General features: G+C 29.4%; 1 protein-coding gene across 1 annotated transcript in view; it reads left to right on the top strand.

Annotated features, from left to right (window-relative positions):
* Positions 1 to 16,518, top strand: part of LOC107449744 (uncharacterized) — a 73,241-nt gene that overhangs the window by 36,541 nt on the left and 20,182 nt on the right. Inside the window, exons 3-8 of the mRNA XM_087168300.1 lie at positions 1,551 to 1,687; positions 3,839 to 3,960; positions 5,667 to 5,916; positions 13,791 to 13,940; positions 15,462 to 15,528; positions 16,172 to 16,218. Coding sequence (XP_087024426.1) covers positions 1,551 to 1,687; positions 3,839 to 3,960; positions 5,667 to 5,916; positions 13,791 to 13,940; positions 15,462 to 15,528; positions 16,172 to 16,218 — 773 coding nt within the window. The remainder of the gene's footprint in view (positions 1 to 1,550; positions 1,688 to 3,838; positions 3,961 to 5,666; positions 5,917 to 13,790; positions 13,941 to 15,461; positions 15,529 to 16,171; positions 16,219 to 16,518) is intronic.

Genomic DNA, 16,518 nt, shown 5'->3' with positions numbered 1-16,518 from the left:
AAAAATAATTTTTTTTGTTGCATTTTTGTACTTTTTCTAATGACATTTTTTGTACTTTTCTACTTTTTTTCCTCTAGTATAAGGCCTTTAAAGCATTTTTGAACTCCTTTTCCTCTTTAAGGCATTTTTTGCTTTTTTAGACTCTTTTTCCATGTTAGGTAATTTTTTTTTAGCTTTATTATTTTTTCATCAACTATGGAACAGTTGAAAATAAAAATTTTTTTGCATTTCCTTTATATTGTATGTCACTTTTTTTTTCTTCTTCTTCTTTTTCTTTTTTTTTCATTTTGGACATTTTTTCTAATTTAGGGTACGTTTAAAAAGAATTTCGGGGTGTTTTTCTTATTTTAGGGCAGCATATTTACATTTCAAGTTATTTGCTTTTTACATTTTAAAATATTATTTTACATTTTAAGATTGCTTTTAGTATTGGATCTTTTTTTTTAAAAAAATTTAGACATTTTGTTGTTAAATGTTTTTGGCTTTTAACTCGCAATATCTCTGGCAATCTAGTCCTTCCCCACCCTTTATTTCCCCCTCATTTAACATTTATTTCAAACTTTAAATGAAAATTGTACTATTTCGTTTTCTCTTATATGCATATTTCTAATTCTAGGAACGAAATAAGGTATCAGATTGGAATCGTTTAACTTTATAGTTAAATGGTTCCTGGAGAGGATACGATTCCTGGATTCCTGAATATAAGGAATGTTTTTTCTTTAATTTAAGAACACATTTTATTTAATTAATTAAATTTATTTTGAAATATTTTTTAAGTCAATAATATTCTGGCTCTATTAATAAGATTATTGATGAATCAAAGTTCTAGTATTTTTTTTATCCGTTTATCAATAGTTACTGTTGTATTGTTTTTTTTAAAATCAGTATTTAATATTTTCCGTTGCACTTTTTATCAATATTTTCTGTTGTATTTTTTATCATCATACCAGAATTCAGTATTTTCTGTTATATTTTTTATCAGTATTTCAGCGTTTGGTGCTTTTAGTTGTATTTTTTTTTATCAGTATCTAAGTGTTCAGTATTTTCTGTTGTATTTTTATCACTATCTCAGAACTTAGTATTTTCTATTCTACTTCTTATCAGTACCTCAGTATTTCTGCTTTTTTTCTTCTTTTTTTTCTGTAGTATTTTTTTCAGTATCTAAGTATTCAGTATTTTCTATTGTATTTTTTACCACTATCTCAGCGTTCAACATTTTCTGCTGTACTTTTTTTCATTATTTTCTGTTGAATTTTTTTTAATCAGTATCTAAGTATTCAGTATTTTCTTTTGTATTTTTTTCACTATCTCAGTGTCAATATTTTCTGTTGTATTTTTTTATCTGTATCTTAGTGTTCAATATTTTTGGTTGTATTTTTCTTCACTATCTCAGTGTTCTGTATTTTTTGTTGTATTTATTATCAGTATCTCGGTGCTCAATATTTTCTGTTGTGTTTTATATCTGTATCCCAGTGTTCAGTATTTTCTGTTGTACTTTTGTCATCATTTTGACGTATTGCTATTCTAATTTAAATTTTTTTACCCTTTAGAATCGACACATGCGTGGTCGGCGATGATACCACGTGCGATGTGCAGTTGAAGGAGCAATGTAGAACAGAACGGGGTGTGAGTTCATGCTTATGCCGACCTGGATATGGGCGCAATTTAGAAAGAACACAATGCACCCGTAAGACATATTTGAATTTTTGATTTCCTTAATTTATAAAAAAAAGTGACGACGTTTCTATCTAGCCACCATTGGCAACCCTCAGGGTCACCTCTTTAGATTATCTTGTATAACTTATAAACTTTAATGCTAACCAAGCCGAATGCACAGCACAGCTATATTTAAATATTCTAATTTTTCAACCCTTCCTCCATTCCAAACACCTTAATTAGTTTTAAACAATATATTAACCGAATTATTTTACCGTCTAGCTGTTGCCCTCGCGAAGGAATGTGATTTAAATTTTAATTATTTTTAAGAGATGTCAGCGATATTGACAAAGTTCTTTATTGAGTTTTTAATATTAATTTAAAATCTGCCCGGCAGCCATTGAATCACAAAAACTATCGTAAATATGAGTGCGGTATATAACAGCAGAAGTAGTAAAATTGTTTCCATTTCTGCCGTGAATTGAGTTAAAAATCATTCCAATGTTCTATTACGCGTTGTTCTTCTTCATGAACTTCTCGAACCATAGTTTGAGTATCGCATAATACATGTATGTATATACTACTTTATTTTATTTTAAAATCGTCGTTGAACAGTTGACCCTATTTTTAGTTTACTAATGCCCAATTCCGTAGCCTTGTACTTTTGAACCCAATCTAGAAGACAAGGAAACTGGATCAAGTATCAGGCGAAATTCGCCTTCATGGAGTGTTTTTGGATGGTACTAACTCGCGTTTGCGTTACATAGAGAGGAAAACCACGAAAACATCCTGCAGTTATCCTGACGGCAAGAGGACTCTATGATCCGTCTACCACTGATGATATTTTACGTTAGCACTGTGGTTGGAGAGAACCGGGTGCGGAATTCGTATTGACCAGTCATCGCTGGACTTCGAACCCGGGACACATCATTGGGATGCGAGCGCCCTATCCCATAAGCTCCCACGGCTCATGTATATGCTATTGCTCGAAAAAGGCAAGCTCCGTCAAGCTATGCGGCACCATAGCACCGTTTATATTGAAACCCCGACAGTCATTTTAGAAAGCATTTGAAATAAATCTAAATGTTTACTTAGTAACTAAGTTTTGATTTCGATAAAAATATAAAATTACTCTAAATATTTACTTAACACTTAACGTATAACTAACTATTCAACAATACTTAAATTATGACTTAGGACAACCTAACAATCTAAATAAATACTTAACGTATTCTAACACTACTTGAATTGTTACTTAAGATAACCTAACAAAATGAATGATATATATATATATATATATATATATATATATATATATATATATATATATATATATATATATATATATATATATATATATATATATATATATATATATATATATATATATATATATATATATATATATATATATATATATATATATATATATATATATATATATATATATATATATATATATATAGTGTTGCCAATAGATAGAGAAATACTCGAATTTACTGTCCCTCCTAAGAGAAATATAGAGATTATAAATTGTCTTAAAAGTTCTTTTTCTAAGATAAGTATACTGTTCCGAGCGTATTAATCGGAATTTGAGTAAAATTTATTCTTTAAGAGAAAAACAAATAGTTTGGGGTTGTTGAAGGCAATGTAAAAAATGACAGAATAAAGAAAGAATGGCCGAAAGAATGAGGTCAGAGTTAAATACGAAGTTTCTGTTAGAGCTAAGCGGTTTATTAGTGAAACATAAAATATCGATATCATTTAGGCATCGAGATCATATTTTAAAATGTTATCGCAAATCAATCGATCTATCGTGAATACCTTGCATTACTATAAATATAGAAGATACTCCAATTATCGACAGCAATAATGCCGCAAATATTATCGATCACCATAAATATAAAACAATATTATTGCGATATATTATTGTGATTTTATGATAATATGATGTCAAAAAGTGATTTATAGATAATTATCATAGAATAGTAAACCAGAACGGGATAAGAAATATTTTTGAAATTAATTATTATTTAATTTATTATTATTTAATTTATTAAGTATGGTTTAATTTATTTATAGTTTATTTATAATTTATTAATTATATATTCACTAATTATTTTTTGTATTTTTTTCTTTTTAATTAATTTAGTTGCATTTTCCTCTTTCACTTCTTTTTTAGCTGTAGTGTCGATGCTTTTGACAGTGAAAGTCGCCAAACTGGCAGATAAAAGTATTGATCCATCTCACTTTGTGCCTGGTTCTCCAGAATACCAAAGACTTAATTTTGAAGCTAGTCATGCGGTAAGTTACAGTTGCCTTATTAATATACTGTGTGTTAGAAGCACAAAAAGTTATTTTATTGTGATCCACATAGGTTTTTCCATCATTCATTAAAACACACGCTTTAACCCGATAATGATTCGTTTCATTTTGAAAACGTTTTTGTATGTCTATCTATCTATCTATCTATCTGTATATATATATATATATATATATATATATATATATATATATATATATATATATATATATATATATATATATATATATATATATATATATATATATATATATATATATATATATATATATATATATATATATATATATATATATATATTATAAGTTCAAAAGGAGGAATAAAACAAAGAAAAATTAAAGACATATGAAAAAGGGGGAAATAATAAGTAAAAAAATAACAAACAACAGTTTAAGAAAAAAAAAGAAAAAAAAAGGATGAAATTTTATTTAAGAAACCGGGGAAAAAAACCGGAAAAAAAAGATATAATCTTTTCATCGGCCCACACGATTATATCCGTATAACAGAGTGCTTTCTGATATTGTATCAATAAAGCCAAAGCAAAATATATTAATACAATAGTGTGAGGAGCACTCAAAATTTTTTTTTATAAAAATTACACCAAATAAAATAAAACACAAAAAGTAAAAATAAGTAAAAATAACATGTAAAAACAGAAAATAAAATAAAAGAAAAAGAAAAAACAGTAAAATTGGACTATAAAGCGAGTAGCGAAATCAGATCAACTTACATGGACGGAAATTTTTCAAGAGTGATTTAATAATGTTTTCGCAGAAAGATTGCCAGATTACAAAATATGAAAAACTTATGAAAAAGTTATTGTTTTTCTTAACTTTCTTCGTGTTTTCTTGTATTTATTTATATATATATATATATATATATATATATATATATATATATATATACACACACAGAGATAGGGATGTCATCCCATCTCTAGACATGGCGAAAATAATTTCATTCAACTACACAAATATTATTATACAAAACGTTATATAACTAGCTGAATAACTACATTTTATTAAAATTATATTTCAAATGTTAATAATTTGTGACTGATGAAGATTTAGGCAACTTTCCTCTATAGTTTTGCCTTTTGAAAAAGAAGTTACATGAGTGGCGTTTTTGAAATGATTTAAATTTTTTTTTTTATGTCTTTGTAATCAATCGTACTGTGAAAGCATGAAATAGTATTCTTCTTTACTCTCATAAAATATAAGCAGTCCGATTTTTTTTAATTTTATCTCGTATTTCTAGCATTTCGATTTTATGAAAACAAAAAGATTTAATAATTAATTAAAGATTGCCCCAAGTAATGGATATCAACAAGCATGTTTTTGTCTTGATTTTAATAGTTCACGTTATTGTCAATACAAAGTGAAGAATTTTTCGTATTTGCTTAATATTTATTTTGAATGCTAAGCGATTTTCGCTTTAAATTTTTTCTCGTCTTTTTTATTTATTTTTATTTTAAAAATTTAAACTTGCATGTAAGTTTTTCTTTTTTTTTTACAATTTTAAATTTGTAATTTGTTATATCCGACTTATAATATCGTTTTTTCTTTTCGATACCATTATGTCTTTTATACATTAATATGGTTGTGCATTTTTTGTCATTGTCTAAAATCACATATGAGGTCTATCTACTTTTATATCATTCTGTGTTCGACCATTATTTTCTCTTCAGGTCTCTACTTTATTCGGCTACAGTCCACTTTCAGATGCCTACAGGGGAGCAATCCTGAATCGTATCTACTTCATCGCCAATCGAATGGTCATCAACAGCACTGTCCACCTGTCAGAATCAGAGGTTAGAGGATCCCTGAGGCATCATGTTGAACATGCCGTAGCCACTGCCATCAGCAGGAGAGAAAACAGATTAGGAACAAGTCAACTCTACGTGAACGGACCCTTAAGCGCTCTTGTGGAAGTCGAAGGTATATCAAATATATTATACGTTCAATCAATTATATCTCCTGTTGAAACTATTAGCGCACGTGGATGGTTGACTGAATGTAAACTATAACAAGCCGCGTTGGCTCAGGGGATAGAGCGTTCCCCTTTCAATGAGGCGAACCAGGTTCGAATCCCAGTCAACGCGAATTCCCTATCCGACTTGCACCAACTACAGTGCTCACGTGAAATATCCTCATGGGTTAGAGTCCCCTAGCAGGCAGGCTAACCGTGGGAGGTTCTCGTGGTCTTCCTCTCCATGTAACGCAAATGCGGGTTAGCTCCATCATAAAGTTCTCCACGAAGGCAAATTTCTCCCACTACTCGATCCAGGAGTTCCTTTGCCTTCTGGATTGGGTTCAAAATTACAAGGCTACGGAGTTGAATATTAGTAGTCGTAAACCCATAAAATTTGGTCGGCTGAAAAAAAAAGAGGCTTCTTAAAGCAGGAAGAAATTAAGAAAAAAACCGGCGTATCCCTCTACTTATGTTATGCTTACGAGGCGATGTTTAATATTCCAGGAAGTTTTATTACTATTGTGATTTGTGTTTAAATTTGCGCTTAATTTTACCATTCATAAGATTTTTCTGTAATTTATAAATTCTAGCAGGTCTTGAGCCTAAAAAAAATTTAACAAAATTAATATCACAGCATAAATAAAGTGTAAGGTTTGCCTTTTTTTTAGTGTTATCCATTATTTGGCTATATTTGTGTAAAGTAGCTCCGTTCGTTATTTTTTGGGTAGCATCATAGCAAGCTTAAGGAGTCTTCCGAATTCATTTCGTGTTCGCTTCGTTGGAAGTTAAGCTAAAAAAACGCGTTATACTGAAAACACTACAAGTATAATAAAATTGGATATCGCGTTTTTTTCCAGCTTAAGCTAAAAAATTAGTCAGAAATAGTAACCCAAAAGTTCGACGGCGAAGTTTGACCCCCCAGTGCCATCTGCGTTTATAGCTTTACACGTCAACCATTCCGTGGCGGTTCTGATCTGTGTTCAGGGACTGACTGACAAATTGTGGGGATTACTGTTGCATGTGTACTGGGTTAGCAACTAAGTTCCCGCTCTTATTGTTTTTTTTTTTTAAAAACTTAAAAATTCCCCGTGTCACTGAATGTTTCTGGCAAAATGTCTCAGGCAAAATGTCGGCAAATGTCTGGCAAAATGTCGAACTTCAGTGGTGTTAGAAGAATTTTATGGGGGCATATTATTTAGAACTTTAAGTGTAAAAACACACCCAAGGAAGAATTTTTAAAAAAATTATTTTGAGTACATTTTGAAATTAATAATTTTATACAGCGCTCAATATATATTTAACTCTGTGTAAATTAAATGTTATTGAAAGAATTATTAATTCAGCAATTTATTGAGAAAATTATTATGAATCAATTATATAGGTTAGTAAAATAACACTTTAACAGTTGTTCTGCACAATTTTTTTTAACACTTGGACGCTTCAAATAAATTTTTTTCCTCCTTTCAAAATTCAAATTTATCTTTTAAATTCTTAATTTGTTTTTTTAATTTTTTTTTATTTATCAATATTTTTGGATTTTTAAAATAATTTCTTTACAAGTAATTATTCAAATATTATAACCAGTTTAGAAGTTTGCAGAAAACAATTATTTTCTTTTGTAAGGACTGTTTTCATGAAACATTTCCTAAAAATAATTCCAATAAAAAAGCATTGGTTGGTGGCAATTTTCAATACAGCTGTAGGAATAGGAATTTACTATATCGAAAATAGAGAAGGAAAAAATTTTTTGAAAAAGAATATAATCAATAAACATTTGTAAATTTTTTTAAGGAGCATTAAATAATGTTTGTCGTTAAAAGTCAGTAGTGAGTCAAAAAAAAGGTTGGGAACCTAGGTTTTTGATCATTCGGAAGAGGGATGTTTCACTCTAGACTGTAGATTGTATTGTGTAGTAAATAGTTGAAGAATCTGAAGAGAGTTGAAAACAATTTTGCCCGAAAATTCGTGTTAATCGACTTGAGAATCGGCAGAGAAAATGGAATCCTCCCACATTTTCAACTTTTAAAAAAATGACGTAGGCTTAGTTGCCATCCTAATAGTACATAATAAAAACAGAAATCAAAAATGATGTAAAAAACAGCTTAAAACTACAATTTTCAAAGCAAAGTTGCGCAATGCAGCAGAAATGCCACAAGAAAATTGAAACCAAAAGCAAACTGCAAACAAAGAAGAGAACAATGAAAAATATAATAATGACAACCGAAGCTGACGTCGTCAGGGGATACTAGTCCCGGAAGTCATAAAAATAGTACAAAATGTTTTCTATCGAGAGAGCCCGACAAAGGTCTAAAATTTGCTCTCACTGTACCCCAAAGGCTTTGCAAGAAGTCCAAAAAAGAGAAAAAGAGAATATAAAATACAAATACAAAATACAAGTAAAATTAATACAAAATACATAAACTAACTACAAAATAAAAAATAATTTTCAACAACCTACTTGAAAGCATATTCCTTTGCCAAAACCAAAAGAATACCACACTCGGAAAATCACAAATAAACATCACGCCCCTACTTAATACGCAGAAAGAAGAAAAAAAGGAAAGTAAGAAAGTTATTGCCAATAGTACATATGTATTTCATTCATACTCAATGTACAGGACTCAAGTATTTCGTTGTCTTTTGTGTTCAAAACTTTAAATGTACAAAGGTTCAAGCAGATAGTGCAAGCCATCCCGACAAGAAATAACTGGGCTTTAAAACTACTGCAACTTAATACACATAGATTCAGAAATACAAATCATATACTATTATGAAAAGTATGCATATCTGCAACATTAATTTGTACATATTCTGCTACATATTTATCCCAAATCCAAAATAAAAACTGTTTGCTATACCTATAGATTCATCTATGCTAATCATATTTTATAAAAAACTACATGCGTGTGCAACACTAAATTGCACTCGTATCTTTTTACAGTCTCATACCTAGTAAAAAGTTTTTCTGAAAGCTAAGATTCATGTATATAGATAATTTATTGTGAAAAAAAATATTTGTGCGTGCAACTCTGAAGTGCACATTCATTGTTTATAAGAGAACAAAATAACGAGAGAAAATGTATGTTATGAAGGCGCGATTACATATTCTCAATAAGAGAAATCATTGTATTTCGTATGTGGCTAAACTAATATATTTATGCAACAAAAACTTTATTTAATGGTAATGTTTCAAAATTTATAGAGCAACGATTGCAAACAAAAATGGCAACCCATTATTTATTTATTGATCAGACATTAATGAGATGTGACGAGTTAAGTGATTTTGAAAACTCTTTTAAATTAAATTTTCAACCCTGAAAGAAAAGAGTTTTTTTTTAAATTTTAAATGTCATTTTAAGCAAAAACTTATACAAAGGGCAGTGTATTTTAGAGAAATACACATTTTGATTAAAGATGCTGCTTAGTTTAAGAAACATAAAAATATTTAAAACTTTTCGTTGAATAAATATTTATGAAATTTAGAAATGTATCACTATAGAAAATGAACAAAAAAACCCTTTTCTATTTTTTGAAAAAGTATATATGTTACCTGAATGACCGAAATCTAGAAAATGTCGACTTTCACCGGTGAATGTCAACAACCACATAGTCGTTTTGGTGAATGTCCGAAATATTTGTTATATCCGATTTGATATTAATTTATTCGTTGATGTTATTATACTTATTCGATATTTAATATCTGCTGAGGATAGATTGGGAGAAACATCAGTGTTCGGAGTACCGGTTAAATGCAAACTGGGCAGTGGCCCTCGAACTTAAAAAAACATTGATGTAGGGCATACCGGGCAGTGGCATTTAACTAGACCTAGTATATATTTAGGACATTTACCAAAGAGACTATGTGATTGTCAACATTCACCGGTGGAAGTCAACAGCCACCAATTTCGGTCATTCACAGTAACGTACATAAATAAAATAGGCAAATCAATAAAAAAACTAAACTATTATTTATTTCGCTACCACAAAACAAACTTTATTTCTAACGTAATTTAGTTCCGGTAGATAAAAACAGCGTTTAGTATACAATTAAAGATTTCATAAGTTCATCTTATAATTTGGTATAAACCATACATTTGCATAAGAAGAAAAGAGTCTTTGTTTGAAGTATTACTTTTGACAACAGTACTTAATTGTACCAAAACACGTAGCCTTTGAAATTCTCTGCTTGGTATTAAATATCATATAACAAAGATATTAACTAATCTAATTCTACGCTGCTATCATAAATATTGTTACTTGGAAGAGATCTACGTGAAAAAAGATATCCGTCTAGTCCAGTGGTTACCAACTGGCGGCCCGCGAAGATTTTTTTTTGTGGCCATCGAACTAAAATATATTTGTTTCCATTTTTTTGCGGACAATTTTCGTAAAAAATCTATATGGGTTTAAAATACTTTCCTTTCGTTAAAAAAAAACTAATTTCTTCGTTTCTGTGAAGTTTAACATACCAACGCTGCAAAAAAAAAATTATTTCTCAGGCTTTGCATCCAAGAAAATATTTATTCAAGAAAGTATTTATTATTATTTGTAATTCAATACTTTTGTTTTGAACAACTTGATAAAAATCTGCCAGTAATATTTAATGTTCCTTCAAACATGAAAGAGTCCTATATAAAATTTTTACAAAGTTGCGTCCCGCCATTTGACTGGAGTTTTTAATTGTGGCCCCCGGCCTCATGTAAGTTGGAAACCCCTGAGTCGGTATGATGGGTAATGTTTTCACATTTCAGATTCCTGTGTTCGATTTTTCTTGTTAAAGGCTGGTTCGAATTGGCTGTTTGCACTTCAAGAAGAAGATCACAAATACCCAAACATGTGACTTATGACGCCAGCGGCAGCTTATCGTTTATGAGCAAAATGGCGTGTTAAAATTGATCTATGTTTCTCTCCATAAGTTAGGATTTTTATTAATGCGAAGTTAATTAAATACATAGCCGTATCGCACATAGCATTTGTTGAATGTACATGCTCAGGGCTTGGAGGAAAGAGAAAAAAAAAGCATTTGTTGAAATATAATTCTTCTACATCCTTTACTTAACTCAGGGTTCCCACGGGTCAGGGAGAACAGGGAAAACCTGGAATTGTCAGGGAATTTTATTTCAACTCCAAAAATCAGGGAATAGTCAGGGAAAGTTGCAATATTCTTACAAAAACCTGGAAAATTCCTTCATTATTCCTGGTAAGAAACCAGTCTTAAAATTGTCAGTAACAATACTCAGTCATTGAGATTCGAGTTAAATAATTCTAACATCGATTACAATTATTTATTGTATAAATTTTACATTTTAGACATACTGAAATGCTTCCTTCCTCATGTAATGGTATTTATTTTGCACAAAAAATCTAATACTTGGCATAACAAATAAAAGAATCCAAATTTTCTGATGAAAAATTTCGTAGTATCGATAAAATATGGTATGAATTTTCATTGAAATTTGCCTGAAATACCTGGAAAAATCAGGGAATTTTTTTTCTGAAATAAGTGGGAACCCTGTAAAAAACTTGATTTATTATTTGTATTTTATTGTAACCGTGATATATTTTTGCTTTGTGTACCAAGCATCTTCGATACATAATTTTCGATACATTTATTTATGTTCTACATTACTTCATGCCTGTCTTTGTGTTAAGTAAGAAATATGTAGTGGAAGAATTGAAATCCTTGTGAAAGTACCTTTGTAAAAGAATACAGAATGTGTCATTTACGAGAATTGATACTTGACTGGCTTGGATTACTTGAAAAAGAATGGAAAGAGCAGTTGCTAACGTAAACAAATGCCACGTTTCAACAACCAATCAGGATCAAGATACCCACACTACGTCACTTGCAGTTATCCCATTGTATTTCGCCAATGGTGTCATAATAGTTGTTCGAAATAGAAACTAATGTAAAATCCTCGAAGGTCTCAGAGCTGGTAATGTCCACGTAAGATTACGAGGGGGAGAGCGTGGCACCATTATTTGCTCTCCAGTCTAAATTGTGGTAGTGCAGTGCGTGACTGCTCAAGTGCTGTTTTCAAAGACCGTCGCTTTTATCCCATTAGTGTATATATAGGTTAAAGTTAACTAGTAAATGAAATCAAAATCGTAAAATAATGGTTTAATAATATTCTATTCACAAAATCGTGAAAGAAAATTTTGATTATCGTCCATAGTCCTAGTATCAAATATCACATAAAAAGTTTGAAAAATATAGACTCGAGAAAAATGCCTTTTACATGCTTTATATTATCTATTCTTTGATCTACATAAAAATTTCGAGGACGTTTTACAACCATCGATATTTATTTATTTTTTGCAATTACATTAATAGTTTTCAATTAGAAGGATAATATTATAGAATAAATTTTTTTCCAAACCAAAGAGCTAAATTTTCACTCACCAGCTAACCATTGGCGACCAAATATTCAATTTTGGCGAGTAATTTTAGTCTTGTAAAATAATGTTCTTTTCCCAGAGTTTTCTGTCGACAAATATTAAAAATGGCAAGAAGACTTTAAGAGGAAGATTAATAAAACATGCGCAAATATATATATCACAAAAGAAGACTCAAATCTATGTCATCAGCTGTGTTAACAATTCTGCATGTTTTTGACACCTTTGGCCTTCCTCCTTTCTCCTCTATCCCGATTCTTGAATTTGGGATCGAGGATATAACGAAACTATTCATGAAATAAATCCCAAATCTCTTTAATAAGCAAGTGAATGTTGTGTTATCAGAATTGAACAGAATTCGAGTTCGCTTCATTGTTATGGATTAAGATATTAGAGAAGTTAACAGCGTTTAACACTAGATTGCCTAAGGAAGTCATTTTGACTGCTTTTAATTTTAATTAGAAAAACAATGATGTATATAATGACACAATTTCTTAGAATTTTGTGACTTTTTGTACAACATATAATTTTTTTATTGTTAATATTTGCTAATAACTTGTTATATAACTGTAAGTAATATAAAAAATGTTAAAAATTAATTTGAATCAAATTTATTTACGCATTCACAATGCAGTCATTTTGACTGCTTTTGGGCAATATAGGTATATACTAATTTTCCGTCTTTCTAGTGTTAACAAGAGTTCTATAAAGATTGTTCAACGAGTTTTTCAAATTTGATCCATATTATCCACGGAGAAAAATTCTGGTAAAATTTACCGTACTGTACGATAATGACATTTCCGGCCAAAAGGAAAAAAAGACCTGGTTAATAAGACCAAAATATTTAAATAAATATAAAATTATTATAGTTATTTGAATATTTTGGTCTATTAAATAATTATAAATTAAACGGTATTTAAGTGATTCACTTGGTAATTTTTCCGCTTATATGGTGACATAGTTTACCAAAAATTCTTGTTTTCAAAATTATGTCTCTTTTTACCACATATTTAGTAAAAAATACAAAACTGAAAAGCAAATTTAATTTACGAAATTATATCACATGTTATAATACCATATTGTATTCATAATTTTACGAAATCATTACCTAAACACTTCGGGAAAAACTACCGTTCTTTTTGGTGTTCCCATAGAGCCAGAAATACAGTAAATTTTATTATATTCGGGTAGCTTTGACCATACTTTTTTTCTTATTATAACATTTTACACTATTTCACAATTTTCAGTTTCTGCATCTTATAGTTTTCGTCCACCAAAAAATTTATTTAACTTACAACTGTCTAAATTTTTAAAATGGTTCACAGATTTCGTGAAAATAATGACGAGCGAAACTTTTCAGTCTTGCTAGAACAGAACTGAAATTTCATGCAATGCCTTAAGCTGGAATTCTCAAACAACATTCTGGAATAATTTTATCTTCCAGATCTCAACGAGTGCAAGGACAAGGTTCTGAATGATTGTTCTGAACATGCTTTGTGCGACAATCTTTTCGGTTCGTTCCAATGCAAATGCAAACCTGGCTACACAGACAAATACAAAGGAGATCCAAAGAATGAGGGTAGAGTTTGTTCCGGTAAGTGAATTTTGAGATTTCATTTTGTAAAATGTGATTTCTAATTATTTTTTTTCTTCTTTAGACTATCGCAAGTGGAAAACATGGAACAGTGCTTCAGGCACAATTGAAAATAAAAATCTAACTGATAAATAGAAATTAGAAATTTTATGTGTTGCGCGATCTTATCTAATTAAAGTAAACTATATTTTAACCACTTTGCTAAATGGTAAAAATTACATGCATTTAAAAAAACTGACACATTTTGCTGATTTTCTTCGAGCTATTATTTAAGTCTCAAAAATTAAAATTATTACATACATTTATTTTTACAGTTAAAAGTTTATTTTCTAAACTAATATCAGGTCTGCCAACTTTCTACGCTTTTGTAAAAAATTATTCTGTTGGTAACTAATTTAATATTTTAATGTATCATTTTTTTATTCCTTTAAACTTATTTTTCACACCGCTACAAATAAATGATTTAAAAGTTCATATGCAACCCCGCTTTGTTTCCAGCTCTTTCACGGTAAGGTTTTTAAAATGTTGGTAAAATTACCAACAATTCTGAAAGCTCTGGTTTTTAAATGTCTACCAAGCTATAAAATATTTTGCAAAAAGCGTAGCAGTTGGCAGGCCAGTAATATCTTAGAAGTTCAACTTATTTAATGAAAATTATAATGTTATACAACCATAGAATGCTTACATTTCAATTTTTGAAGGAAAAAAAATCTAAATTATTTTTTATATATAAGAAGTTCAATTTAGTTAAAAGAAAAAATTCATTTTATTTTTAAGATTTCAGGAAATTTAAAAGACTTTTAAATTTCTTTCAAACTTTAATGAGTTTGAGCATCTTACAAACATAGAGTGTTTGCATCTCAACGAAAAAGAACTAATTTAATTGATTTTCTTTCCAGTCAAGTTTAAGGCATTTAGCAAAATTTAGTAATCATTACGGTCATAAATAACTTTAATTCCAGTTAGAAGATAAAAAATATTAGTTTCACCCGTATGCTTCGAAGGAGTTCAACCTATTTTACGAACATTTAAACAAGTTATTAACTAAATTCTAACACCCTGCAGCAAAAAAGAAGTATTTTAACCTATTCCAAATTTTTTAATTTTTTACTGAACCCGTAATTTGATTCTCTTATTATAAGGCAGAATCTTTAACATAACAGAACGAAATGTAACAATAAGTTGTTACATTTCTTTCTAATGTTAACCGTAGAATATTCTAATTCTAGGGTTAACATTTCTAGGCTTAGGATCGACGAATGCATTTTTAAAAAAATGCAGGCAGCCTCCAACATCTACAGTTATGTACAACATTACATATCTGTAACTACGGATTTGAATTTTTACTTTACGTTGTACAATAAACTAAGTTGTTAGAATATCAAAATTGTAAAGATGAATAAGTTATGAATGTAACTTATTTTTCTAGTATATTGAAAATGGAGCATAAGATAAAAATGAAACTTGGATATTACACTGAATACCAAAATGATATTAATTAGTCTATTGTTCTTTTTATAGCTTGTTCTCCCGATTATTGTAATGGCAAAGGTCAATGTGTTGTAGTTCAAGGGCGTCAAGAATGCAGGTAAGCATCCAATAAAGAACAATTAAAAAATAATAGTAGTTTATTTTAAGGATATAAATAGTGCCAGAATAAGAATTAGTGCCATTGTAAGATAATAGTACCATTCGTGAGTTTAGATGATTCTGCATTAAATAAAAGACATTTATTAAGAATTAAAATAATATGATTTATTTCGGGTTAAATATCACGCGGGTTTATTCAATACACGATTGGTTGAATTAACGATGCGTATTAAGTGCATTAAAGAAAAATTAAAAATCTGTTAATTGGTTATTAGCACTAATTCAGCCTTGTGACGAATTTTTTTGCATTGTAACAAGCACGTATTTGTGTTGCACGTAGAGGCAAACCACAGAACTGCCCACGGTTAGCTTGACCGTAAAGGGACTTTAACCGAGGTTCACCTACAAATTATCTGTTTTCTTAAACTATTTATTTGAATCTTATTTGCATTTACCAGTTATCTGATTTTTCAACACCGTTTGCCCGTTTGTGTTTGCAATTAACTTATTATCTTTAATTCTGTGATTTGCTTTCATCAACGATTTAATTTATCAACATTATTTGCCTTTTATTTGTGTATGTAATAGATTTATTAATGGCATTTCAACAATTTTTTTAAATAAATATTTTGCATTTTAAGGTGCCGAGGAAATTATGGAGGTTCCAGGTGCCAAGTTGACAATGAAGGTAAAATATATGTCCACAAATTTTTTAATTCAGTTTTAAAGTAATATTTACAAATTTTAAATTATTTTTTGCAATGAATGTGATTAGTGTTTAGTTTTTGCAATGCTTATTATTTTATTTTAGTGTAAATAAGAAATGAAAATTTAATTAGGTTTCACATTTAATTTTCAACCGTATCTTAAATAAAATATCATATAACATATAATAATATCCCAAATATGTAACTTAAATCAAATATTTTTCTAAATTTGCAGAAGTGTTGTCTGAAGTGTTCAGACAAGTTAAGGATAATGAAAATTT

Source organism: Parasteatoda tepidariorum, chromosome 7 (genome assembly GCF_982258835.1).
Source record: "Parasteatoda tepidariorum strain Cologne lab strain chromosome 7, Ptep-v5.0, whole genome shotgun sequence".
NCBI lineage: Eukaryota > Metazoa > Arthropoda > Arachnida > Araneae > Theridiidae > Parasteatoda > Parasteatoda tepidariorum.
Note: the sequence above shows the minus strand (reverse complement) of the source record. Positions and strands in the feature narration are given on the sequence as shown.